Genomic DNA, 27,990 nt, shown 5'->3' on the forward strand with positions numbered 1-27,990 from the left:
GAGCTATAAAAGACCAGGAGAAAGCCATTTAAGAGATAACCCATGTTGAAAACCATGGTCATGTTCTGGTGGGCAACCCATGGACAAAATGTCCCCCAGGCCCAGCTGAGGAGGGTGCCCAAACCCCAAGGGGAAAAATAATCGCTGTGGTACCAAGAGGCACCTCATGCTGGGCAGGCAAGGCCACATTGCATTGGGTCCCAACCTACCACAGCATTTAAACACTTCTTCAGTCACGACCAGACCCACCGGGACTCTCATCGGCTTAACCTGGGTCATGGCTGGGCTGGACGTTGGCCCTAGGCTAAGCCTGGCAATGGCCCCATGGGTGCGCAGCCTCCTCGGACGCTCTTCCCGCCGGCTGGGCTGTGCACCAGAGCGGAAGGAAGCACAGAAAGAGATTTCTGGTCTGTAAGGTGAGCTAAACCCCTCACAAAAGTGCAAGTTTTACCTGTGGAGGAAAAGCAAAGAGAAAACAAAACTGCAGCCCACCCCGGCCCAGCACTGGGCGCAGGCAGGGAGTGAGGCAGCTTCTAGGCCGTCACACACACCATTCCCATCAAGGATCACCCACAGAGACATCACTTTTCACGTACGTCATGAATAAAAATGTATGCCTGTAAGAATAAGCTTAACGCTCGAGAGACCTGCTAAAATAAGTCAAAATTCATGGTGTGCCATGAAGAGGAGGAACTCCCATTTCCTGCACTGACAGTGTTTCTCCGTCTATAAACCCAAACCCCGTGGGGCTGTTTGTTTATTGATCCTGCGACATGAGGAGTGGGCGTCTTTCCTGTCCCACCACCCACTTTCAGCAGTGGCATGAAAGCAGCAGCACCCGGGGGGGGCCAGGCTGGACCTGCCACCTCGGCCGCAAAACCTGCGGGTGCTGCCTCCTGCAAGCAAGGCCTGTTCTGACCGGGACCAAACAATCCAAGGAAAACATATTAAAAAGACATTAGTTTGTTTGTTTTCTACTAAAAAGCACAATATACTGCACAGCAAGAACAGCAAGGGGTGAACTGGTGTCTTTCCAGCTCAGGGAAGGCCTTTGAACCCACACAAGTTATTTATAGAGCCTTTTAGAAAACAGCTCGCTCCAATTTCTGCAATTTTGATGACAGGAGCAGCTTCGGTTTTGTCAAAAATAAAGCAACCCCCTACACGACTGACTGAGGTTCACCCCACACCCCTTGTAAAGCAGAGAAGCAGAATTAAGGATTAGGGAAAGTTGGGGCAAAGCTGAGTCATAATATTTGTTGTGTAAGGATTTTTCAAAATGCTTTTGCCCAAACTCTACTTCTTTATTAGGCTTTAAGACGAACAGTGAGGGCACTTCAAGGAATTACACAGGATGACTTGCTACCATTGATCAAGGCAGGACCTCATCTGTGCTTCAGGCTGCCTCACCATCTATCCCCGAGCACTCTTAAAAGGGTGGTGCTGGCTGCAATAATACAAAAAATGGGAAGAATTACGGACAGACCTCACTGACCCACCCAACACATTCCTACAAAGATAGAGTATTCCCCTTAAAGGATTTATTCTATTAAAATAAGTAGAATTGAATATTTTCAAGTAAGTTTGAGTAAGAAATGTGTCTTAACAGCTTTTTCATCCCTTTGTTTAAAAAGCTCTGGTATCCTGTAGACTGTTCCATGTTCCCAGAGACCTGTGTCTTGGGGTGCCAACCCTCTAACTATTTATAGTTATGCTGTGCCTCAGGTCTAAAGACTTACGAAACCACTCAAGCAAACCTTACTTCACAGTGCAAATGAGATTAAAAACAAAGCACCTGCATTTTGTGGCCATTATGCATAGCTTTCATAAAGCAAGTAATCCTGTTTTACCATAACTTCTCCTGTTCCAACCTGAGACATTTCATTTTCCTTTTCAACTGCTTTTCCCCAATTTACTGGGAGTCCCTTCAGTGGGCTCCTACTCGCATTCTCTCTGAGCAGGAGCCTGGGTCAGACTGTTGCAGTCCTGCCTAACCAGATGCAATTGTAACTGAGAAAAGATGAAAATCAAAGTCACTTGGATAACACGTCTAGCAAAAAAACCCCACATTTCCATAAGCTGCAAGTTGAAGCTCTCAGACAAGTGTGAGCACTGGTGATCTTTTTTTGGGGCAACAATCACTCCTGTGTATTGGAAGAGTACATGAGCTCCGTGTGAGCACTGTCTTTGCTGGGAGTGAGGGCTCCATTCACCTCATTTTCCTTCAAGGTATGATGAAGCAACAGGTCTATCCAGGATATTCTTCTACTGCCACTACCACCCAAGTTCCGAACATTCCTGCTAAAGAGCCTTTGCTTACAGTCACCAGAATCTTAAAGCTGATAAGGTCACCAACTTGGAAGCAATGAAACAACAAACTCTGTAGTTCACATTGTTTGAACATTTATTGCAATTCAGTGTCAAAAATGTTTTACAAAAATACATTACTGTCTGCACAGAACAGCTGTAAAAATCAGAGTTGAACATGCAAGGGAAGAAGAAAAGTGTGCAAATTTATAATGGAAGGATTTTAACCACACAATAATATTAAACAGAAGTCATCTTATATAAGGGATACCTTTAACTTAATTTCATCTCATCTCTAGTTACAACTTTAAGGAAAACCAAAACAGAACACACTGTCTCTTCCATATATAAGTAGGTCTTTATAATTGCTGTAGATTAGCTCCTAAAGATGAGCATATTTGCTATTTCAAATTAACACGTTCTCTTGCTAGCAGACCTGTTAGCATTCTGTGCAGCACACAATGCCTAAAGAAATGAGAGTTCCACCCTCAGCTGCCCTCCCAGGAGGAGAGGCAGCAATGCTTGGTCAATGGAGCAGGAATCTCTCTGGTGTTCAAGGCATTAATATGTTAGTGACTGCATGTGTCAAGGACAACATGGATTTGTTCTCCCTAGGGCCAGATCCTGCAAAGCTGATTTGCCACCAACAAAATCACTGGAGGAAGACACGGGATAGGAATCGGGCGCTGGTACAGACACTCACACAGCCCGGCAGCCACACGCTGACAGCTGTATGGCAGGCTGGCCATCTCTCTTCAAAGCCTGCGACAAGCACCATTATAAGCAATGAGCTGAGAAAAGCAGCACAAGCAGAACACCAGAGTCCCAAACCTTGTAACAGGGAGTCTTTATCAACCTGATCAGCCATCAGCTCCACAGGCTCTATGTTTTTGCAAACAGGCCAGCTAGGAAGAGTGGTGTTTTAATTTAAAGCTCTGTTGTCTTTTTGGCAAGGTGCTGATCCATGGGGAAGCTGGGCAATGGGTTTGTAAGAACAACCGCAGAGGACAGCGCTGGTTTGCTGTACCAAGCAGGAGATAAGCATGAAACGGCACATCTGATTTATTAGCTAAGTAACAGAATTTGAAATGTTCCTGCTTTAAATCAAATTTTAGCTACTAAGGGCCAAGGAATTTTCTGGTCAGGAAAGGCTGGTTTAGTACCTGCATATGTTCTAGGGGGTGGCAGCTTCACAAGAGTAAATAAAGTCAAACAGAAATGGGAACACAAACAGTTCAAAACTGGGGGCAAAGAAAAATAATAAAAAATATATTCCCATATACAGAAAGTGGCAGGGTGTGAGTAAATGTTTACATACAAAGCAATGGCTTCAGAGCAATAAAAGTTTTCCTAATCACTTTACAAAAGAAAAGGATCTAGAAACTCCCACAATTAAAAAGAGAAACCCAAACAATATAAGAGGAGGTACACACATTTTATGATCAAACTTTATCATACAATAGTTAGTATAAATGGCTTAAGGTATGTACAGCTGAAGTTGTGCCTCGAAGTGGCTATCACATTAAAACAAACTTCAAATACCTGCCTCTTCTAGAAAGCTGAAATGGATCTCTGGGATCTCTCCCTTCCTAAGCCTCCCCCCTGCATGGATCTATTTTACCTCTTCACAACACCACGTTCTACGCTGTTGCACTGGTTAACACATCCTTTGAAGATAATGAGATTTCTCTGGATATGCTGGCAGGAGAAAACCCTGAAGAGAGAAAAAACCCTCCTTTCCTAGTACAAGAACTGATACATGTCTAATGGGAATGCATCAACTAACTGGAAGGTGAAATGTCATTTGAAAAGAACATTCTATTTCCAAACTACAAGTAAAAGTCTGTTTTCCCTTCACAAAGCTTTGCCACAATTGTCTTAAAATAAAAAGGTCTTTTTTGTGCAAGGGCAGCCTTAAACCATCCTGCCTGGAAGCCCTTGTTATCACCATCAGTTTTGTTACTCTGCCATCCTCCACCAAGCAGATGCCTTCACACTGCTAAAACACTGATCGCTTTGTAAGTGGTCAAACTAAGGTATTTGGATGCCACAGCATTCCATTTTTAAATACAAAACAAGAATATTGGATTCACCACAGTATCTCCCTGTACCAGCCACTCGAGAAACAATGAGTTACCCAAAGAGATCAAGGTCTTATTTGACAGTTGCTGTAGCAGGAGGGTAGTGACTGAGGCAGTAACTGAATGAGGTTTATTCTGTTTCTTTTTGTTTAGTCCATTTGTTCTCCAGTACAGTAGTTGCTTGGTTTCCTGCTGCTTTGGACACTAACAGCAATATCCCAGGAGTTCACACGAGCAACATACAAGTGTCTGTATGTATCAACAAATAACCTTCAGCACTTTGACCCTTTAACACTACACAGTGCTAAGAAATAAAAAACAACACTAATTGAAGTAAGTTTTATAAATAGGAGCCTCAGTTGCATATTAAGTATGTTGTCAGCATGACCCATGCTCTTTGGGCAGAGGATACACAATAAACTCTTTGCTCAAGACCAGTCAAGGGCTGATAGAGGCAATGGCTAGAGCTGAGACATTCCCAAATCGCAGCTGAACGCTGAGATTTTCTGTCCTGCTGTGCAGGGAATGCACTAGGCCAGATTCAAACCTGAGCTTAAAATTCACCCAGTGTCACAGTCTCACAGTGGATATGTGCAATCTGCTGAGCACAGACTCTTGACTAGGCAGAACCTCCCAGCATTTCATACTGAAATACTGTTGCCTGCCCATCACAACAGGTTGGCTCACTATGGGTAGCAGAGGCGAGACTGTGAAACGAACCAACTCCAAGTCAGAGCTGGAAACAGAAGATGCCAAGGGGCACGGGTCCCTCACTGCTAGAAGAAGGAGCTAGAAGAATTTCCAAATACAGTGGCAATGATTCACTCGCTTCACTTGCGGGTTTCTGTCCTTAACATCCTCATCCACCAAGCCAGATTTCAGCCTCATCTACCCGCTGCCATCAATGCAGGAATGAAAACAGAAACTGGCTTCCTTCACTCACAAACATCCCCCCAAACAAGCCCAAGTTCATTTTTTCCAAGGTAACAGCTTTTAAATCACTTTCAGTTGACATGAATAAGATCAGCAGGCTTATGCTTTCCACCAGCAGTCAAACTGATGGATGGGGCATCAACACCAAGATAAAGCTCCCTATCCTGCATGTGTTTTCTCCTCATCTCTGGAGGGTGCCAACCTCTGGGCCATTGCTAAAGGTGGCACAGGCTCACAGAGCTCTCTGGAAGAGCAAAAGCTTGGGTTTGCTGTCAGCAGGCAGGAGAAGGGCAGCTCTTGTCAGCATTTTCCTCATTTTCCTTCCCCCTTCCCCACTGCTCCATCTAGAGGCAGCTTCCTTCCCTTTCTGCATCTCTTCCAAGAGTATGCAAAGTGATTTAGTTTGCAAAAATGCAAATACTATCAATTTTTTTAAAATATAAACAGCTGCAGAAAAGTGTTGAATGTAATTTATAAAAATGTAAAAAAGAAACAGAATATTTAACAATAATTAACTCAAGTAGTTCTTCCTGAATTGTCCTGAGTACTCCTCTTCCTCACAATTCTTTGTACATAGTCACACACAACCCACTCAATATTTACCCTTTACAGGTATTCTGCTTACATCATGCACAGAGAAAGTGCTATACAGGAAATCTACTGGCAAATGGCAAAAAACTTTCCACTGCAGGTTTTTAAATTGTTATATAAAAGCTGGATTTTCCTAGCTCCACTGTAGGGAAAAGTGAAGCATTGTATGCAACAGAGGAGACTGTGAGCCAGATCATGGCCACAGTGAAGTTAGTTCAGCCACTTACTCCATAGGACTGAACATTTAGCGCTAGGCTAGTGTTAGAAGATCCCGTAAAGAAGCTCAGCACTGGAAGCAGAAGGGACTGGGCTGGGTCTTTGCCATTGGCATGGAGGAATAACCAAAGGTGTCAGGTGCTGTGCTGGAAATCCCTTGCTCACCCCAGTACCAACTGCTGTTTTTAGAAAAATGCTGACCGATTTCTTCATGCTGTCTCGCTCATCACCCGAAACACCAGCAGTCTGAAATTAAACTTGATGCTGCCAGTCTTCCAGCAAATAAAACCCACATCATTTCACTAGATTTAATGGCCCAGTTCTCCCTATATTTTACCAGCTCCAAGATAACTGAATTCACTTGACAGCAGTGGGAATACAGAGTGGTGTGTATGTTGCAAAACATGGGCTTCAAGAACCAGATTCTCACCTCATTTGGTATTTCAACCAGTGCAATTAACCTGGTGGAGCTGATATGAATTTACATTGTGAGATCAAGTCCGGTCCTTTGTTTCTCTGTAACAGAACTTCCTCCCTTTTACATAATCTTTGTCCTTGTGGCTTCTCTTTTCCCTTTTTCTTAGTCTTTCATAAACCAAACAAATTAAAAGAGGATGGAGTAAAGTCTTAGGTATTTATACGGTGCCTATCATCTAGGCATTCAAGCACTGAGTAGAGCAAGAAAACTAATGTAAAGAGGTAAGCATTAATACATGAAAAGATGCTTACTATCACACACATTTCCCTTTAAATCATTGTACAAAATACAAAAGTTCACACTGTACACTGGATTTTTGTTTGAAAGGTACTCAATCTATTAGAGGTAGAAAGTGGTATGTTGCGATTCTCTTTCGCAAGTAGGCTAGAGATCTATCCTAAGGATTTCAGAATGCGTCCTTTTTAAAAACACAGAAGTATTATTAAACTTGTCACAGGGATATTTTTCATAAATATTTTTAAAACGCCATATTTATAAATATGTATGCTAAATAAAACCAGATGGAGGAACAGTTCAACAGTCCTAGCCTCATATTGCTTTCTCTCTATTAGAAACAAACCAAGAGAGTTCTCACATGGTTGTGGGGCAAATTCGTTTTCAACTTCTAAAAACAAAAAAAAAGAAGTTTTTTGCCCTGTATCTTGTACTCTGATCATAAAAAAGGGACTCTGTACAACGTGCTGCATTTATACACCAGTCCTACGGCAGTCTGTATTCCTTAAGTGCTTTGCATCAGTGAGCAATTTCACCTCTCATCTCCAAGATCCTCTTGTTCCTTGACTCAGGAGCTTCAAACAAACACGAATATTTACACTATTTACAAATGGAGTGTCCAAGCTCAGCGGCATAAAGTGTCCTGCAAGAATCGTGTAAGCTGCAGTGACCCACGTTCAGAACCTGAACAAGTTGATAAAGTCTTGAGGCGAAAGAGAGGTGGAGCAAGTCTCCGGGTTGTTGGCTGTGCAAGGGTGATCAGTACCCTGGGAAAGGAGAAAACAACTCCATTTAGAGAGACTGTAGAAAGGGTGCCAGAGCATCGGCCAACTTAGCGCTGCCCCTCTGCCAGACGTCCCGCGTGCAAATGGATAGAGCAGAGCCCAGAATAATATTTCTATTCTCACCAAAGCAGACAGCTCAGAACTGGGCTTCATATTTTAGGGGCTACTGGCAAGTCATGGGAAATAAAGCCAGCAAAGATCCAATTCATTTTTTTTCACCTCTCTTCTGAGAGAAGAGAGGCTGGAGCCTACCATCAGCTACAGGAGCTTAACGCCAGAGACATGCCTTGGATATCACCACAGAGGCCAGCAGGTTTTTTTCCTTGGGCTGTATTGCAGCCACCAGCTCTCATTGCAGCTAGTCCTGTTGCCAAGACCTCCACCTCCATGTAATGGGTAGAAGGAGCTGCTGGCAGTGCCGAGATGATTTATTGCAGGCAGCCCTACAGTACACCCACCTCCCTTCCCTTTGGCCTTGATGGCCGCTACTTTTGTTCAACATAAAGATGGGATCTCTGGAACACAGAGGAGAAAATGTCTTAATAGTCGAGGGAGGATTAAGATGTAGGAAAACACTAGGTTAATGCAGGCAAAGGAACTGCAGCACCCTAAAACAGCTGCAATCAGAGGAAGCACTGGGCACCCCATGACTCCTGCTCCAATTGAGTTTGTCCCACCAGCACCTCGTACCTTCCAGGAGAGGATGTGACAGTGCCTGCACAGCTGCAGCGTGTCACCATACTGCTCCTTCCGTGGGTAACACCTTATGAGCTTGAAGTACATCTTTTTCCAATCCAGCTGTCCCTTGTCAGATAAGATTAGCCGTTTGCGAATCTTAAAGAAAAAATAATCATAATTGTAGCAGGTCAAAAAAAAAAAAGATTTGTTCTTTCCATCTCATGTTCTTCTCTCTCTCATACAAGTGTCATCCTTGCCAGTCCCGTTAACAGTTCCCTTGTAACACCAAGAAAGCCCCTGCTCTGAACACCCAGCTTCCTGATGGCAACAGCCTCACCCGATACCATCATCAGGGTCTACCGCCATTTCATGAACATTACTGTATGAAAGCCTGAAACCCTGGGAGCTATTTTATACTACTTTACCACAGTTGCTAGCTGGCAGGACAGTGAGTCTAGATGTACTTAACAGATTCAGAAGTTAAAAGTATTTTGCTTCTTCATTTACTCTAAGAGCCAGTGATTTATAACATTAGCTTGAGAGACACCCATCTTTCTTTAGGGTTCATGAGTTGCAGAGACTGGAATTTACTTGTTAATAGAAATAACTTCCCCAGAGTCACTTCCAGAGTCAGATGCAGAGTGAGCAAATAAAGCCAAGTCAGCAGAGAAATGTTGCATGTGGTCCCCGCAGCGCAGAGGTCTGGTATAAACACCCCAGACGTTCACCCATAAACAGAGAGGGACTTTTGTTTTGTTTGCTTTTAAGTTTAGAAGACCCCAGATGACTACCAGCCTGCATAGGTCCAAAGATGCTGACACAGGTACAACGTGGGTAGTGGCAGGCCTGTTTTCCACATACCTTCCTGTCACTCACAGAACAGTTCAGAGGGGATTTCTTGCTCTAAAGGGCAAGAGAGTGCAACTTATCACTCATGGACCACATCCACAGAGATTCTCTGCAAGGATGTCAGTCCCTGGGACATCGGGGTGATTGCTGGAGCTTGCCTGCACGTTTTCCCCACACACGTGGGGCAAGGAGCAACTGCATGACTTGCAGTTGTTACCACCTGGATTAGGGTTGAAGTTCACCATATGACTAATTCCTCAGGCTCCTATTTCAGGAATCATTGCTGTGGCATGCAAAACCCTCCACATAAATCATCTTCACAGCCATTCTCATGCCAGCCTGTATTAATCAGCTTGTGGCACAGCCCTTAGATCCAAGAGACAGTCAAGCAAAGAGTGTCGAACCCGTGTGTCTCCACTTGCTAGTGGGGCACAAGCAGCAACTGATGGCAGTTTGCATCCCTCCTTGTACCTGTCTGTCCGTGAAGTGGTACTGGCAGAGTTTCTTCCACAGCAGCCGGTCTTCGCTGAGCACTTGCAGGTCAGGAGCTACCTGACCGAGGCTAACCAGGTCTCTCCCGTCACTCAGTCGCTGCATGATGTTCAGTTGTAAACACAACGGCAGGTCCGTGAGAGTGGTTCCTTTAAAGGCAGGCTGTAAGAGACACACAAAATCAAGCGTACAGGAAGCTGAAACCCCAAGCAATTCTAGCTTGCAGTAGTTACTGCTTTTTAAGGATTGCTCTTCACATCGTTCCCCCTTCTGAATACAGAGACATTTTACATAGAGACATTTGACCACCTGTCCCAGAACAGTTTGAGATATCCTCAAGGAAAGGGACATGCATTTGTATTACAGTGGTTAGAAGCAGAGTTGCAGTTCAAGTCTCCTGCTCCCCTTTTTGTCCATCCCACATCCACACTTGTGAGACTCTGCTCCCAGAAGCACCACCACCAGCTTTCACTGCAGCAGGACATTGGCTATGTCGTGGTATCAGCTATTAACCATTCAGGTCTCTCCACCACGAAGCATTACTTCTCAGTTTCAGCCTCCTGTTACACACATTGCTGGGAATCTCATCCTCTTCTAACATGTGCTTTAACTTATGTCATCACAGCATCCTACTGTAACCACAGCAGCAGCTGATGAGTACCCACAGCAGGATTTTTCCCTGCATGGCTTCCCAGGTCACTGCTGGCAAGGCTAACGTTTCCTCTGTGAACGCCTGAAAGACCTGCCCCTTTCCCATCAGCTGCAGCCATGGTTTTCCAGGCTGTCCAGCCACACAAAAGCACATCCTAACCTAAAGAACCAAAAGTCACCTCCACCTGGTCTACACTGGGTCCAGGACTGTTTTACAAGTCCACAGGGTGGCACAACTCCAGGACAACCTGACCATGATGGACTTGCAGGTTCTGCACTCGGGGGAGATCCAGGGCACACATGGGAGCAAGGCATCAGCAAGGACCACAACCCCAGCTCCAGCTGCTCCAAAACCAGCCCCAGCCTTATTAAGGCAAACAGCAGCTTTTAGGATTGGGCCCCAACGAAGAAACAATGTTAGACAGATGTGCCAAGTTTATCATTCACCCTGCACAGAGATGCTGCTATTTTAAGTTGCAGAGTCACAGCACCCGACTCGCAATTGGCAGAGCTATTAACTGTTTCAAACAAGAAGCACGCAGACCAGCATCAGCAGGGGAACACTGCATGAGGCTGCTTTTAATCACACGGTCCCATCTCCAGCCAGCCCATTGCATGTGAACTGCCACAGGAACAACAAGTACGTCTGTACACAAACAGCTCCCACCTTCCCTCCAGTGCCCCAGTGACCAGCCTGCCTGAACCACGCTGCACTGCCCAGAATCTGCAAGGACCACAGCTTTTCAACCAAGACATCATTTTTTGCCATCTCCACCAGCAAGACAGGCCTGAAATAACTCCTCCAGAAGGAGCGAACTGTCTCTGCCATCTCCAGAGGACACTTCTTCCCATGACAGCTTTAACACTGCAGGCTGAGAGTTAAGCTGTAAGTGCACTGCCTGGTTACATGAAGATGCTTCCTTGGTACAACCCACAAGTCCAGACTCAGTGTCCCTGCCCATCAGCACAAACTGAGGTCATATTTTGGGGTAGGAAGAATGCACTGGAGCCTTGGATCACCTCCCACTGATCTCCCTTGCCAGCCTATCTTTTGCATTCTCCTGCACTCTCTCTGCATATAAGCTTTGCGAGAGCACAACAAGCAAGACTCAGCTCAGAGGCTCTTGGGTCAAAAAAAACCCCAAACCAAATCCAAAGCTCATGCTTATGTGTTATTTCTGAAGAAACCAGTGTGACTCGAGTAAATCCTTACAGGTTTTCCAAGTCAGGGCCAAAGACTTATCTGCTACTTTTCCCTCAGTACTCCTTTCCAAGACTTTTCAAACATTACTTTTTTTGGAGAAAGAACACAGATTAGATCAGAGCAGATCAGTATGCTGTCACTTTCCGGACAGAGGTTTTTTTTTTTTTAAAGCAGCTCTAGCACATACAATATTTTCTAAGGGTTTTTTTTTTTGTAAAAAAGGTTTAGGTCTTGGCCGTTGCAAGACATTCCCCCCCCTCCAGAAACACTAGAAGCACTCAGTGCACTGTAAGCAACTGTCTGCACAGAGCTGAGCTTGTTCTTCCTTCCTGTAAACTCAGCTGGTTTTGTTTTAGTTTGACCTGAAGTAATCTTCAGTGGTGTGAAATTTTTTTTTTGCAAGCTCAACATATATTTTATTTATTTTAGAAGAGTGCCTGTAAACCCACACATAAGTAAGTATGCCTAAAAGGCAGTTCCGTTCACAAGCAATATTTTGATGCACTTCTGTCTGGATAGGCAGAGCTCTTTGAAATGCTTGTCTGTGTTTTATGAGTCCCTAAAGTAGAGGGAAAACCCCACATTGTACTACTGCGCTGAGCTGCAGGAGGTAGGTCCCAACCTGTGGTGCACCCAGGGCAGCAGCGCCCAGGCACAGGGCAGCTCCCCAGCTCGCAGACCTGCTGTGCACCTCACAGCTGGACCAGTGCTTTCCCTGCACAGCAAAGGGAGCTGCAACACGTCCTGCGAGCTGGACACTAGAGGTGAGGCAGAGACCACCATCAGACAATGCTTTTGCAGCTCCTCAAACTCGCTGCGGCCTCCCAGATTCACCATCTCCTGTGTCCTGCCTTACTCTAATTGAAGGACTGAAAATTGTTTCCTGGTGTTTCTTGAGAACACAGCCATGTAAAACGATGGAAGCAGGCCCTTTGCTTAATCCTTTGCAAATGCCTCTCTGGTTGACCCACCAGGGAAAAAGGTGCTTTTTCTATTCCCTTGGGCCATGCCTTGGTCTGCCCACGTGGGAATTTCACAGTCCAGTTCACTGCAGGAAAGTCCTACAAGGAGCACAGAGATCAGCACTCGGGGAAAACTTTAGCGTTTCTGTGGACTAAGTATCCACTTGAGGTGGAAAAAAGTCTAGACATGGTCCTGGGCAACTGTTTGTAGGTGTCCCTGTTTGAGCAGGGAGGTTGGACCAGGCGACATCCAGAGGTCCCTTCCAACCTCAGCCCTTCTGTGATTCTGTGGAGCAAGTTCAGATTGGATTCCCATGCAAAGCCAGGTTAGGAATTTATCAACTAATACATCTCTTTCCCATCCCCACAGACGCCGTTTTAAAAACAGATGTTGTGAAAGCAGGACTCGTCCGGCTGGAACAGGCAGCTCCAGACTACTGGAAGAATCATCGATATTTTCAGCCAGTAAGCATGAAGTTATGCAGCTATTTGGAAATTTGCATTTAATTTACAGATTAAACAAATCTAAAACCCTCAACTATCTGATAAACAAGTTTTGAAGGCAATTCCTCAGTTTGAGAAAGGCCGAGTTGACCTTTTATACTGGGGCCTAATCTCTGAAGACTCTCAAGAGGGGGAGATGATTTTCTGCCCAGCCCTATTCGCACAGCACTTCATGGTTATTAAGGAGTCATGCCATGGTCTGTGACCAGCATCATCTGGGGTTGTGTACACTGAGCTTGAATTAAGGGACACAAGTAATGCTAGGAATGCATCCAGCTATTTTGGCAACCCCAGGTCCTTTCCCAGCACTTTGTGCTTGCACTGGGAGTACAGTGGGATGCACTCACCCAGATGAGAGCTGCTACATGTGAAGGTTTCATGAAGGAGCCACATTTTTAGCTTTCAGGATTTGTGCTTACCCTGGTGATCTGAATGTTGTTCAGTTGCTGCTGCCAGTGGAGAATACTCTCCATCCTGTGCACCCACATGTTGATGTTTCCAACCAGGACAGACTTGCCAACCCGTTGAACTAACGTGCAGAGGGATGTGTAGAGGGTCTGCAGCAATTCCCGTATTAGCCTGATGTTCTGCTGATCTTCAAGGACTTTAGAAGAACAGAAAAGTTTGAAAATGGGAACTGCCCAAATCCTTTTCTGAATCTACATGTTTCTCAGGCAAATCAAGTTATCTGTTATAACCTCACAGGCCAAGAGAGTCAGCCTGCGCTTTTCTGTTTAGAGGAAAGTACTTAAACATTAGCCAGGCACAGGAGGTTAGACAGCAGATGGAAAGATCCTCCCAGGATAAGCAGATGAGATATCTGCCCTTTCTGCAGCACTTCCCATTTCCAGCCACTGGCAACCAGCCAGTTTTCCCCTCTGACAGGAGAGGTTATCTATGTGTACCTCTTCCCCATCTACCCCAGCTGATGTACAGGGAAACAGCTCAGGATCTCCTTTCTCATTACGTATACATGCACTAACAGGGTGCTCTCAATTCCTACGCTTCAGCCAGCGCTAAAGCATCAGGGAGAGCAAGTGCCACATCTCCACCACAATTCAGCCCCCCAGGAGGTGAAGACAGCCCTTGAGCTTTTCTGTCCTCTGGAGCACTGGGAGCACTTGATGGTACAGCAAATCGGCGACAAGGCAGCAGCAGAGACTGCAGATGTGCCAGGCTGGGGGCAGGAGCACCCATCTCTTCTGCAGCCAGAAATAGGACTCAGTAGGATGCAGAAGGGGTGGTAGTGAGGAAAGCGGGAGAAGGAATCGCCTCTCAGATACCTACCAGAATACAGACATTTCTTCCCACTCCCTCCCCACACAGTCCTTCACCGAGGGAAAGGAAAGTGGAACTGCACTACAGAAATAAGCAGTGGTGCCCCTCTTCACCTGTCTTTCATCGCCTGATTATTCCTGAGGATGTGGTTCACACTGACCACACCAGATTAAATCAGACTTCTCCTCCCCCTCACTGTTTCTGTTTCTTACCTTTCTGCACCACTTTTTCCAAAATGTTCATGTAGTTTTTCTGGGCAATGCCACTCAGTGACGTCAGCTGCGACTTTGCTATCAGCTCCAATAGCTGTGGATAAAAATAGAAGTTGCAAGCCTTAGAGCACAGAGATACCTTTCTAATCTTGACTCCTGGTCACATGACACAGCAAAACAGTCCAGAGGCTTGTTTGCTGCTTGAAAATAAAAGGGAAACAGAGCGACAGAGAAAACTAATGCAAAGGGGGAGGACAGCAGAGGCCAAATAATTAAAGCCACAGCAAAAGGAGTGGGGGAAAAAAAAAAAAAGGCATTCTAATGAGCTTCAGGGGGAAAAAAAAAACCAACTTGATTTCATGGTTCAGAGATGCAGAGAAACCACAGAGCAGTGCTCAGACTGACAGCCTCTATTCACACCAAGGGAACAATGAACGGCCAACATCACCATCCTTCACTGGGGCATAAACAAGCAGTGTCATAAGGGAACATGAGCAAATGCCTGTTTGGATGGGGATATTATTGATGGAGCACTAATGAGAATCAGACTCCACAATTTACGTCAAACTCCTGGGTTGCACGGGTTTTGTCAGAGTGCTGTCACCACGACAGAAAGGTTAAGCACTACATTAAAAACAAACGCTCCCCTGCAACAAACCCCTATTCCCCCAGAGTTTCCTCCCCTGTTCAGCTCCTATAGCTGCAATACCAAACCACCTTTCCCCATTTGTCCTGTTTACTTGTTAACCTCCCCTAATGGAAACCTCGCTTTTACTTTCGATTAGGGTTTGCTTCCCATCACTATCTCCTGACTTGTGTACAAGCTGAACACTGAATTTAGGCTGCAGTTGCTAAAGGAAGCATCTCCCACAGGGAAGATGCCCTCCTCTCCTCCCCAGCTCTCTACCACCACAAGAACAGCTGTGGAAGTTTCCTATGGATCATGCTTTGCAGAACATGTGGCCCATGATCTTCCAAGCCTTCCTCCCTTCCCCCAGCATTATATAAATACACAGACTGTCCACGTGTCAGTCCATTTGTTTTGGATGTACATAGCCTTCTGTTTTAATTTAGAAAGGAAAAACCTTTTATGCTACAAATCAATCAACACATTACCGCATGACTAGCTTATTAATCCTTTATCATCTGCAGCTACAGCGTCCCATTGCTGGCACCGCAGAGAGTCCAGAGAAGGTGCAACTACTTGTGTCAAGCCACTAAGATGGCTTTTGACAAGACTTGATAAGTCATGAGCTGAACTGTTTGCCCTGCTGTAAGAATGTCAGGAATGCATCCAAAAAGTCACTGGCAGCTCGCCATGAAGCAGGAGCTCAGGGAGAGGTATGAGCGCAGTCATTTGCCTGCTCTGCTTGTCTGGGGTGCTGGCATGTGACTGCCAGTTAGGAGCAGCGAAGTTGCCCAGAGTGACCCATCTCTTCTTCCGTTTAATTTCCAGGCCAGCACCATCATCAGATGGCTTTGAGTTTACATTCTATTAATATCTTGCACCTCGCATGACCGAAAGAAAACAAGATGAAAAAAGACCTGCGCTAACTCCTGTGAAGGGCAGGCTGCCTGTTTTCTTGGCTCATTTGAGGGAAACAAGAGATGCAGGAGAGTTGGGTAATATCTGGTGCACAGGCATCAGTGGATCTTCTTGCTATCGGCTAAACTGAGACCACAATAACTAGATACTCTTAAAACCAAGGCAGTTTGCAAGCTGTTTGAGAAGTTTTATAAAAGGTCATTTTTTGAATACTGGAGGAATAAGTAGGAAAAAAAAATCAGTGTCCAAAAGTAGTCTGTAATGCTCTGCTTACACTAAACTATTTAGCCTTCAGACCTTTCATTATAGTGATCAACTTGCCAGACTCCATCTGTACATTAGCCACACATGCTCCCAGATCAGCTCTTCTGTGCATAAACAACTGCTGTCTCCAGATTGCACCGTTCTGGAACTGGCACAGAGACAGCTTCCTCCAGGCTGGGTGTCAGCAATGTTGTGCCCGTTACTGAAAACGCCAAAATGCACCCAGTGATAAGCATCATGTAATGCAATACTGTAAGAGCTCGGCACCATGGCTATTCTTTAAGAGGAACAAGCATAAAAGTCTCAGTTCCTTAAGAATGCTAAATTGGTACAAAGTTAATTTAGCCAAAGGAACAGATTCAAATTTGCCTTGTCTGTGTTTATCAAGGTTCAATTTATGTTCAGTGAACCAGCTCAGATATCATGTGTCACCTCCCTTCCCCTGCAGCAATAAACACAGGATGAAATTCCATATGAAAACTATGTTGTGAATACTTCTAGGACTACTCCGCTCCCCAGGGATCACTGGCTGAAGTGACTGGCTAGCCCTCCAAATCAAAAAGCATCTTCTATTCTTCTGTGCTCATAATACACAAAGAACAGGTAAGCAATACAGTTCATCTGTGCCCTACATGCTCCAGAGCATCAAGGGTCTTTTATGTTGGCACAGACCCAGCAGACTATGGTCTCAGTTAATGGATTGCCAAATTAGGGTCTATAAAAAAATAAATCAATGTTGCCACTTGCATAATAGAGACTAAAAGCAGACTGACGAATTCAGATTAATGCTGAGTAGGGTAAAAAGGCTGGAGAGCTGCAAGCGTGTGTTATGATGCAGCTGCATTAAGTCCAGCCCACGCTCAACTGAGAGGGACAGATGGTAGGAGAGAGTGCACAGGGAAAGGTTCAGACCAATTTTAAAAGGCGTGCTTTTCAAACCCACAAAGTGATTGCATACCAGCTGATTTTAACTGGAGCTGGGAAGTCCACAGCACCTCTGGAAAACAAGGCATTAGATCCCGATTCACCCTTCAAACTTCTCAGAATTTGAAAAAGGTGAGCTGGTAGCTTCCCCAGAAAATCCTTCCTACCATCTCACCCCTATTGGTGTGCTCTCAGAGGTCTGCCAGAGCCACAGAGAAAAGGCAAGAGACTCAGTGGGCTATTCCAGAGCCTCTGCAAAGGTGGCAGGAGGCAGCATCTTCCACAGCAGGGCAATAACCTGCTCACTTCCCCACGAGTGTGCCGGGGCTCCTGCTCAAACCCCACTAGCAGTCCGTACAGTGAGCCATTTTGCTCTGGGAGCAGAGCGGGTCCTCCTCCCATAAGCACAGGGGAAAGAGCAGCAAACAAAACAGTGCCATGGGGCAGGGAACAAGGGCTCCTGTTTCAGGGCCGTGAAAACACGCTGCTCTGCACCCATGACTGTGTGCAGCATTGCTTAGACCTGCCACAGCCAGATGGCACTTCTGCCACTATCTCGGTTCAATACTGCGGTCTGCGGGCAACCCGTACCCCAAATAACCTACAGTTAGGGGCTCACGGCACACAGAGACAAAAAATCCTCAGGAGGCCTGCTGTGCTAAGGAGCATGGTGTAACCTTGCCTCAAAATGGGAAATGCTTCATAATGATTAAAATCACAAGTCTCAAACTACTGAAGTGTAAATCTCCCTTTGAATACCCCAAACCAGCTACAGAGAAGCTGGACTGCACCCTGTGGGGATCCATAAGCTCTTCCTGGTTGGGGATGTGGTTCCTCCCATCTGGACTGCTTATACAGATGTATTACAATGAAAAAAATCCTCCTCCAGCCCACCCTTTGCTCTCACAGCCCTTAATTTTCTGTGGCTGAAATGTCACATTGGCTTTTGGCTGGGAGGTAGACCAAGAGCAAGGCAAGTTATAATGATTTACAGCACAGGTGCTGACAGATCTCCATGAGACAGCATCAAGCTGATATTCTTTCAGCACAGCATAAATCCAGGACTCCCGGAGCTAACTGCTATAAAAACTTACAAAACAAATTTCAGAGACTAGTGTGCAGCCTGCTAAAGTATCGAGATGAGACCATGTTATTCCAGAAGAGCTGTGCCCATGCAGCTTAACCTGACCTAAGCTTTTATGATCAGAAACAGCACCTTCCCTTGAGACATTACTACACAACCATCATATGACAAATCTTTCTGAAGGAAGCAGCCTGCAAAACCTCACTGTCATCTGAACAGAGTGTTCCCCAAGGAGAACCAACAACTTCTGGGCTGCAGGCACTTTTGTCTCTGCTCATACTACTTACACTTGCAGAATGCTTCCAGTCTTTTCATTAAATCTGTAAGACCAGAGAAACCAATGCTGTTTCAAGAGCCTCCTTTTCTCCAGACTAAATCCCTTTTTCCTCAGCTGCTGCTTGTAAGACTTGCTCTCTAGACCCTTCACCAGCTTCATTGCTCTTTCTTGGACACAGTCCAGCAAAATTTGTTAGGAAAAATTTCTTCGCTGAAAGGGTTATCAAGCATTGGAACCAGCTGCCCAGGGAAGTGGTTGAGTCACCATCCCCGGAGGTATTTAAAAGAAGTGTAGATGTGGCAGTTAGGGACACGGTTTACTGGTGGACTTGGCAGTGTTAGGTTAACCACTGGACTTGATCATCTTAATGGTCTTTTCCAACCTAAATAATTCTATGACTCTAAGAACAGTTTGGGTTCTCTGGGTCAATCACAGACTTCCTTACTAGCTCCAAAAAGGGAAGATTGTCCTGTAACACATAGGCAGATGCTGCAGTTTAAAAGATCAGTGAGTACCAAGTCACTGCACCAATACCCTACACTTAGCACTTCCAGCACTGTACCAGCAGACTGTCAAGACAAGATTGATGTTGGGGGAAAATTTCTTCCATTTCAGGTACATGAACTCACTGGCTATAGCTGACTGCCCACAAAAAATACCTGCCATGCTTCTTGCAGCTCACACCTCCACCTCACTTGAACGAGGTGCCGATTTTATCAGTGCACCACTAGGAACTTCAAGAACTTACTCTGGGCACATCTTAAAGCATTAGACACTTCCATATGACAAAAAATCAGCACTGAAAACACTGTAGCACTTAAGCTCAGAGAAATTCAGAAAGGAATGCTTTGAGAAAGGCACGCTGATGTTCAACCTGAAAGCCCATTTTGCTATCAGCAGCCATGTAACTTATTTCTCTATAGGGCAAGTTTGGGTGTAGCCAGCAGAATCCCAAGCCTGCAGTTGTTTCTCTCCTTTCGTCCCCTACGGACATCCTGATATTCTCCCGCAGCCTCCAACTCTAAACTCCCCTCCTTGGAAAGCATTTGTTTGATGAACTAAGTAGTGTGACATTAATCAGATACCCTGAGCAACGGGTGGAACTAGAGAGAACAAGGAGAGGGAGGGAGGGAAGGGAAAAATGTTTTGCCTGCCAATGTTCAAGGCATTTTCCATGTGACAGATTGCTCATCTGTGTGCTCTAGGAGGCCTGCGATTTGCAAAGGACCATAAACAAGATCCACATCTAGGCAGAGCTTTTCATAAGTAGATCTGGCACATAAGGCATTTTATGAGCTACTATCCACCAGAGACTTGGCTGATACAAGCCTTTCATTTTAAGAAGTCACTTTTATATTTGATCCATAGTACCAGGTTTAATATCTTCTTTAATCTGCCAAACCACAAGTCAGCCTCAATTAGAAAGCTTCATACTTCTCACTAGTGCTGTATCCTTAAAACTACTGGGGCGGAAACTCATGAGAAGTACAGAAGAGAGGTAACGACGACATGTGCGGACTTCCATACAGAACACTGCTATTTTGGATACACAGATTTGGGATGCTTTTAGGAAGTCCTCATGGGAAAAAGGGGGAAGAAGGTCAGCCTGAGCCTCCCCACCAGAACACACAGACTTCACTGAAATTTGGGGTTGTTCTTTGAAAAATGTAACGGGACTTCTGCTCAGTCATTGCAGTCCCATGCGAGACACCCAACACATTGGGCCGAGCAGCAGAAGCCCACCACGTGGCACAGCACGACCTGAGGCCATGCTTAGCAGAAGTCTTTGGAGTTCTTTGTTGTCAGAAGACAGAAAGGCTGCCAAAGGGATCTCTGGAACAGCAAATACAAGTTTTTTATTTTCCTCCTTTATATTTGACTAAAGGGTTTTAGCCTTGGTATGAACTGTTCCTTCCGCAATAACCCCCCTAAAGATGACATGGCTGTGTGTGTATATATACCCGACATCAGAAAACACTGAGTACCCTTAGTGTGGGGGATCACCTTCTGTGTACAAGCAGGAAAACAAGTTGTCCCAGGACCAGCAGAACTAGGACAGCCCGAGTTTCCACAGACTTGTATCCCACTTTGCCTCCCCCAGCATCCCCACTCCCTGCCACCACCCCTGCAGCGGGACATCCAAGTGACTGCCAGTGCCCTTCCTGCACAAGGGATGGGCAATCACCCCCAATGCCTGTACCCTTCCCAGGGTGACAGACGTTTTCACAGGCTCCTTGTCACCTAGACAACAGGTGACCAAACCAATGTGAACTTGCTCAGATCACATCTTCCTTAGACACTTTTCATGACATTTGACTCTGCAAAGGGAAAGCAATACCAATGCTGCTTGCTCCAGAACCTAAAACCTGAACAGCTGGTGCCTCACCAGTGATCAACTGCTGATGAGATGTGAAAAGGAGCCATTTATAAACAGCCTCAAGTTAATAACAGATTTTAAGCTTATTGAATTCCAAACCTTGATAAGCATTCTGAAATTCGAGATCAATTTGCAGATCACATGCACATAAACATACAGCCCTCAGGACAGTAGCTCCCCCAACCACTACCACCCGCTCTTGGCCACTCAGATCCAAAAGAGAAGCCCTGACCTTGATTACGCAAAGACAGAGCATGGGGAACCTGGGGCTGATGACTCCTTCCTACCAACTAATGGTGTCAGGACTAACCAAATATTTCACCCACTGAAACTACTGCCAGTTACACAGGATTAATAACGACCTTGGTCCTGAACAGAGAAGTTAAGATCAGTGCCTGCAGGAGGTTCAGCCCATCCTCTCATTCCCAAAATGCTCAGCTTCCCAGCCTCTCCTGTATCACTTCAAAGGAGACAGCTCCATAGCCCTCACGCAGCTGGAGCCTCCTGTGCAAAGCGGTTCCCACTGCTCTGTGGCCTCTGCAGAGAGCCCACGCTCCTTTTGGGCCTACAGGAATCGCATTTAGAAGCTGAACTAAGACCTCAGGAATTAGAAGCTAAGTTTTCAGTGTTTCATAAGTGAATTTCACAACTGAGGAGCAGTAGGAATACTAGGCTAAGGACAGCTCATCATCTACATGGGGCATCTATCCACACAACTTCCATCAATCACTTCATGTAGCAAAGCCCAACACCCCCACTTGCATGCTTGGACCTCTCCTTTGCCAGTGCTTCCCATCACCCAACTGGTTCCCAGTTCAGAGCCTCCACCACCAACCACAGCAAAACAAACCCTGTCCTTTCACTCACCCTCACGACATAGTTGAATCTCCTTGAGTCCAAGATAGCACTGGAGAAGTCAAGTCGGTTGAAGGCTTCTCCCAAGGTGCAGTAACCATGGCGCTAAGAAGAAAAAACAGTCTGGGTCATGTTTTGGCAGACATGAGTCCAGACAGCACAAGAAGACGTGACCCAGTGCATCTCAATTTAGCAAGCTAATGGGTACAAGCCATGGGACCAGCTCACGGCCGGAGGAGGCAGGCCTGTCTCCCGCGGAGCCACACTCACTGACGTCAACAGTGGTAATGGCCCACAGTAAGATTACGGTAGTTTCCCAAGAGTGACCCAAGCTCTGCTCATGACCCGTGAATTTATGGGTGAGAATAAGTCACACATTCCCGGGGTTCAATATATAGCGTGAGTTCAGAACGGTCTCATACAGCCGCTTCTCTCCATGAGTGCAAGCAAGCCGTTGCGATGAATTCCAATGATTTTCCATGTTAGGACTGTACTGGGTGAAAGCCAAGAACAGTATTATGGCTTGGTCTGCAAATGGCTGTGTTTTTTTTAACTAAGGGAAGCAAACAAGTCATATTTTAGACACATGTACAGAGCCTTGTTCAGCAAGCCCTGGCTCTCTGATTGGGGCTTAAAATCATTACTGAAATTCCAACCACAAGCCAGATCTTCCACTTATCTCTTAAGAGCTTCTGCTGATTTATATCAGCACAGGATCTTCCACCGCTTGGAAAAAACAGTTGAAAAGGGAACAAAGAACCTATGGAGGCACTCACCTCTTTTGTGCTCCCCTTGTGAACATAGATCCACTTCTCCTGGTGGAAATCTGTTTGGACAAAGACATTTTGCTCAGTTAATCTTCGACCTCACAGAGGGCTGATCGCTGTTCTGGTTATAACACTCACTGCCCTTTTAGCGCAAATGAAGTTATTTTGTGTTTACACCACCACACTTGAAACCAAAACTAGCAACTTGCTGAGCTGCTTTGTTTCCACACTGCTTCATTTGAGACTGCAGCCCTCAGCCTTAGAAAGGGCTTCTGTTTCAGTGACACCGCTCAAGACTGTAAATGTTTAATCTGCCAGCCACAGATACACCACAGCACCTCCTCTTCTTTGGTCCCAGACAGTAAGTGTGGCTGACAGCCAGGTTTTGTTGTTATTGATTTTATTAACTATTCATTACCTTGGTTACAGGCTTGGGATTGAATGTCAAATTTGAAGTTGAGCAAAAATGTCATGAGACACCAGGCATGTGGGAGAGAGCTTTTAGCAATGAGGTCAGGCTCAGAGGAGCATGCTTCTGCGTGCAACTAACTTGCTAAAAAAGAAAAACCTATCTGGGATCAAAATTTTCCTATTTCTAATTGCTCCTCCCTTCCCTCAGATGGGAGTTGTCCCATCCACTCCCCAAAATAGCTTCCCTGTACCCACAACATGCTGCTAACTCAGTTTGCAGAGAAGCCCTTACTGTACGCAATTATGCTGCTCAATCCTTCTCCTACCCCATTCTCACAGGGGCTTTTGACCCTACTTCCACCTACACACCAGCAATTCAACAGCTAGTGTAAGAAAAATTATTCTCCCCATCGTGCTAGACTCCTTTCCTTGAAGGAAATATTGTGCTTTTTCACTGAGGGATACAGCAATGCACTCCTGCCTGTGCTGTGAGCCCAAGGACAAACCTAGTCTCAGTAACAGGCATGCAAACCCTGCATCAGGCCCTTTTAAATAGTAGGTCACAGCAGAATCCAGCCAAAAACTGTCATGGTAACATTTGTTTGTTCAGAGAACCGAATGCACTGAGGGGCCAACTTTTGGCATCAGTTTCCGAAATCCTGGGGGATGCACAATGAGCTAATAGTAGTGTGGGAATTGTAACTCATTTCCTCTGTGTATGTTTACATTTGCAGCATTCACATCTAACTCCAGTACCTATCTTGCCATCAGACCAACACAGACCTCGCTGCCCCTGCAGGCTCCCCCGAGTCCTCCCACAGTGAGCCATCTGAGACCTCGGCTGCTCGCTGCGCATATAGAAAGATTTCAAACCTTCCATTGTTTCAAGCGAGCTGAAATCTTATTTCATTTTTCATGCACTCCGCACAAAGAGACAGGATCAAAGCTCACATTCAGGCTTGTAGCCTCCAGTAATGTAGATCAGTGCTCAACATGCATGGACAGAAGAATAAATTTAGCCTGTTGTGCACAAGGAAGTCTACAGGGGGAAAAAACTGGACCTGGTTCATTTGAATGTACCATAGGAAAAAATTACCCTCCTTCTGACAAACACAAATGACAAAAATTTGAACACAACAAGTACAACTCCTCAGAGCAGGGATTACTAACAGGGGCATAAATCTTCACATTAAACTGTATCCAAGTTCTCTACTTAGGTCAAACATGGGCGCAAAGCCCTTTGAGACACTCTGGAAGACTCTTCATGCACTGTGCAAAATCCATAGATATAAGCATTTTCCATTTTCCTGCAGCAACTTTTATTTAAAAAACCAGCCCAAATAGACATCTTACATTGAATCTTGGTTTTGTTATTCAGCAGGTCTTTTTTTCTCTTCTTGGCAGCAACATCATAGTTCAGGCTGTTGAAGAGATTCTCTTTGTTGTGATCGTCCTTTTTACAAAAGCTGTGAATGACACAAAGCAAGGATTCTGTTTATTTCTGCAGTCTGCTGAACACTGTTTCCTGCAAGGAGAGAAAATACACAGGTTTTCATTGTGAGCTCCAAAGCTGCCTCCTTGCAGGCTGCTCTCGAGAAGTTTTGCATCCAGTAATGGCATTTTTAAAGGAGCCTCTGGTGCCTCATTTCTGTGCTAGCTAAGATAACCTGTAGCAGACAGGAGCAGGTAATACAGATCGCATAGTAAATGCTGGGAGACTGCTGGGCAGTATTCTTTTCCTGCCTTTAACCTGTTTCTATCTCTAAGTAACACCATATCCTGCTACTGTAGGTGGTAGATTCCTCTGAGCCAGTCAGGCTTCTACAAAAGGGCCTATTTGGACATCTGAGAACATATATGTATATGTACTCAAAATATTTATTAACAAATAAATTACAAAACATTCTTTAAAGCTTACAGGAAAAGCTCAGCTGAGGTCCAGACTTGGCTGATGGTTTTCCAAACCCCACATAGTAGTGACTATACAAATTAACAGCTAGGATCTCTTGTCCAAGACTGCCCATCTTCTGCTTTTGCTGCCACTCTGCTGTACCTATATTATTAGTGAAGGGAGCCATTACCCCTTATTTTCTTCGATGGCAATGAAAGACAACCTATAAAGAGGCAGTGCATCAACATTTGCACATTCTGCAGACCTGCAACTCAGCAGATCCAAGCGGCAACATGAAACTCAGAAGCCCCTGGGCAGCCACAGGGCTGCGGTGCAGATCCCTGGGGGTGGCAGGGGAAGGCAGCACCCACCTGGAGCTCTCAGTAGAGGCCTTCCTGCACACCACATGCTGCCCAGAGCTGTGGGGATGCCTCGCAGGTGCTGGGTAGAAGGGGAATGAAACAGAGCTGCCCCACTGCTCTAGCAGCTTGCAAGGGATGGGAGATGGTTGTCTGCAGGTCTAAATTCAAAGGGTCCCAGACACCTCGCTGCACCTCTCAGCTGCTGTAGCTGGGAGACCCCTGGAGCTCTGGCAGGCACTGGAACACACCGCTGCCTGTAGCACGGGGCAAGCTACCTCTGCGACAGCCACAAGGAGACTTACACAGCCAGGCTGTTTCCTCTAGACCTTGTATTTACATTTTTTAGCCTCAAAAAAAGACCCCAACACAAGCCTCATACCAACTCACACCACTGATAGCTATTCAAGCATAGACTCCTGCAAAGGAATGAAACCTGCAGGACAAGGCTCCTCATTTCCCCTGTTTGCTGTCTGTCAGCACAGCCACACTACCAGCATACACTTTGGTCAAGTGACCAAGTCAAGTCTTAGCCCTATGAGGGACCCAGATCTCCAGCAAGGTCCAGATGGGTGTTCTGGTTTGGCACCCACAGATGGCCCTAGAGGTGGAGGAAGCCTCCCCCAGCTCCAGAACATCATGTGTCTCAGCCCCCCTCTTCCTGCTCCACATCCCCCCTCACAGGGCATCACAGCTGCAGGGAAGGTACCACTGCTGCAGGCTCTGCCATGGCACTGCGGAGGGGGAGCAGCAGCTGCAAGGCAGGTGGACAATCTTCACAGCAACAGCAGCTCAGGAAACCAGACACTTCTACCAACTGGAGCTGGCCCAGAAGAACCTAAACCTGAGAGCAGAACATTTCAGCTGCACATTTCCCCCACCCATGCTGCTTTCTGCTGGGGGGGGGACACCAAAACCCAAGAACTGAGTATGGCAGTAAGGAAGAAGCAGCTGAGATGTTCAAGCTCATACTTTATCAGGGTTGCACAAAAGCAGTAACGGGCCAGGTTAACATGCCCCATGCAGTCGCAGAATCCAAGCCCAACAGCCAAGACAGATCTGCTTTACATGTCAACAGCACACCCTTGACTGTTGACTTCCTACTGAATGACTCTGTAACCTGAAACCTTCGTAACAGCAATGGATGAATTCCAGTGTGGGAGGCAGACTGTTCTCCTGTTTATGTCCTGCCAGGTTTCCACACGCCGCTCCAAGGCATCTTGACAGGTTGAACAGTTGGGCACCACGACCTGGCACTGCAGGGACCTCAGTCCAGGGCCAGTATGTCACCTCCTCGCTTTTTAATGTGAAAAGGATGTATAAATTCATGCCAAATTCATTATTCCCAACACAATCACACTACCACCAGCCAGACATTTTTTTTCTACCTATTTACAAATCAGATGGTTTGGATTCTAAACTTGACTTTTATTTACAGCTTGCATAAGAGAGGACAAGAGATAGAGACCTGCTACATAAGCCTCCTTGCATAACAACATCTCAGCAGTGGTTCACAGCGAGTCCTTGTTTGCTCCAAGTCCCTTTGTCATGAGCATTCCTGACCCATCCCCTCAGCCCGGTCACAGCAAACCCAAACCTGACTGCACTCGGCTCAAAACAAAGAGGCAGCTCTGCGAGAAAAGTTCGGTTTCGACAGGAGCGATCTGGCCAGAGACCATCACACCCACGCTGCTGCAACGGCTTCCTGCCTGCGCCACGCAGCTCCGCGGTGCTTCACCATCTTGGGGGTTTTGTTGATGTTTTGCTGCCAGATTAGTCAAGCAGCACGTAAGGTGCATTACTCATGGTCTGGGGAAGACTTGTGGCTTCAGACACATCATCCTTCTCCAGCCCGAGAGCCAGGAAGCCCGAGGAAGGGTTGCTTTGGGAGGCAGAGGCGGCAACGACACCTCCATGGCCCCCCCAGGAGCCCCTCAGCGATGCTTCCCCCAGGGCACATCGCTCAGGGGCAGTTTTCACCTTTTCCTCGCTTTTCCACCCCACTCCACAGCCAAAGGGATGCTCCAGCTGCGTAAGGAGGGACAGCCACCTCCGTGCCCAGACGCCCCGGGACCCCACCGGGGCCGAGGGGGAGCCGTTTGGCGTTCACAGCAGGCCCAGGGGAAGCTGCCGAGCCCCTCCGCCGGCAGGCCCGGCAACGCCAAAGCCCGGGACTACCGGCAAGCCCGCACAGCGGCAGGCCCGGAGCTCGGTGACCCCTCTACGGCCAGCGCTGGCCCAGGGACGGGGAGAGGCACCGCCGCCCCCCATCTTGCCGCCGCATCCCCCCCCTCCCGCCGCCCCGGCTCCCCTGCAGAGTGCGACCGCACCGCGGCGCCCCCTAGCGGCGCGGCCGGGGGAGGGGACGGGATGGGACCGGAGCCGGGACCGAGCCGCCGCCGCCGGTACCTGCTGATGTCGCCAACGTAGCCGCCACTCTTCTCGTCCAAGAAGCGCGTCCAGCCGTCGGCCGTCTTCACCCAGCTCTGCCCGGGGGAGCGCCAGTCCTGCCCCAGGAACGGCATGGCGGCGGGACTGGGCGGCACCAACACCGGGACTGGGACCGGGAGCGGCGGCGGGACCGGCGCGCGCGCAGCGGAGCGGCTCACAGCGATGCAGTGGGTGCCGCGGCGGCGGGGCTGCGGGCGCCGCGCAGCTCCGCGCTATTTATGCGGCGGCGGGGCGGCGTGTTGCCGGAAGCGCGGGCTGGCCCCGCCCCCTCCCCGCTGCACGTGGCGGTGTTTATCGGCGCTGCCCCCGCCCTCCGCGACCGGCCCGGG

The 27,990-nt window shown here is 46.8% G+C and overlaps 1 protein-coding gene across 2 annotated transcripts; it reads right to left on the reverse strand.

Moving 5' to 3' along the window:
- Window positions 1-2,386: 2,386 nt before the first annotated feature.
- FBXO32 (F-box protein 32) lies at window positions 2,387-27,735 on the reverse strand. 2 transcript variants are annotated; one of them, XM_086465388.1, is made up of 9 exons: window positions 27,620-27,735; window positions 24,314-24,426; window positions 22,559-22,608; window positions 21,795-21,887; window positions 14,456-14,549; window positions 13,385-13,569; window positions 9,624-9,806; window positions 8,316-8,459; window positions 2,387-7,607 (listed from the first exon to the last, which is right to left on the reverse strand). In XM_086465388.1, exons 1-9 carry the CDS (start codon window positions 27,733-27,735, stop codon window positions 7,518-7,520), a joined length of 1,068 nt encoding a protein of 355 aa, XP_086321514.1. In that variant the 3' UTR covers window positions 2,387-7,517. The 2 variants fall into 2 exon arrangements, with proteins under 2 accessions (XP_086321514.1, XP_086321515.1); XM_086465389.1 differs by lacking the exons at window positions 13,385-13,569; window positions 14,456-14,549.
- Window positions 27,736-27,990: the final 255 nt, after the last annotated feature.

Source organism: Leptosomus discolor, chromosome 5 (genome assembly GCF_034619465.1).
Source record: "Leptosomus discolor isolate bLepDis1 chromosome 5, bLepDis1.hap2, whole genome shotgun sequence".
In the NCBI taxonomy this organism is placed as follows: domain Eukaryota; kingdom Metazoa; phylum Chordata; class Aves; order Leptosomiformes; family Leptosomidae; genus Leptosomus; species Leptosomus discolor.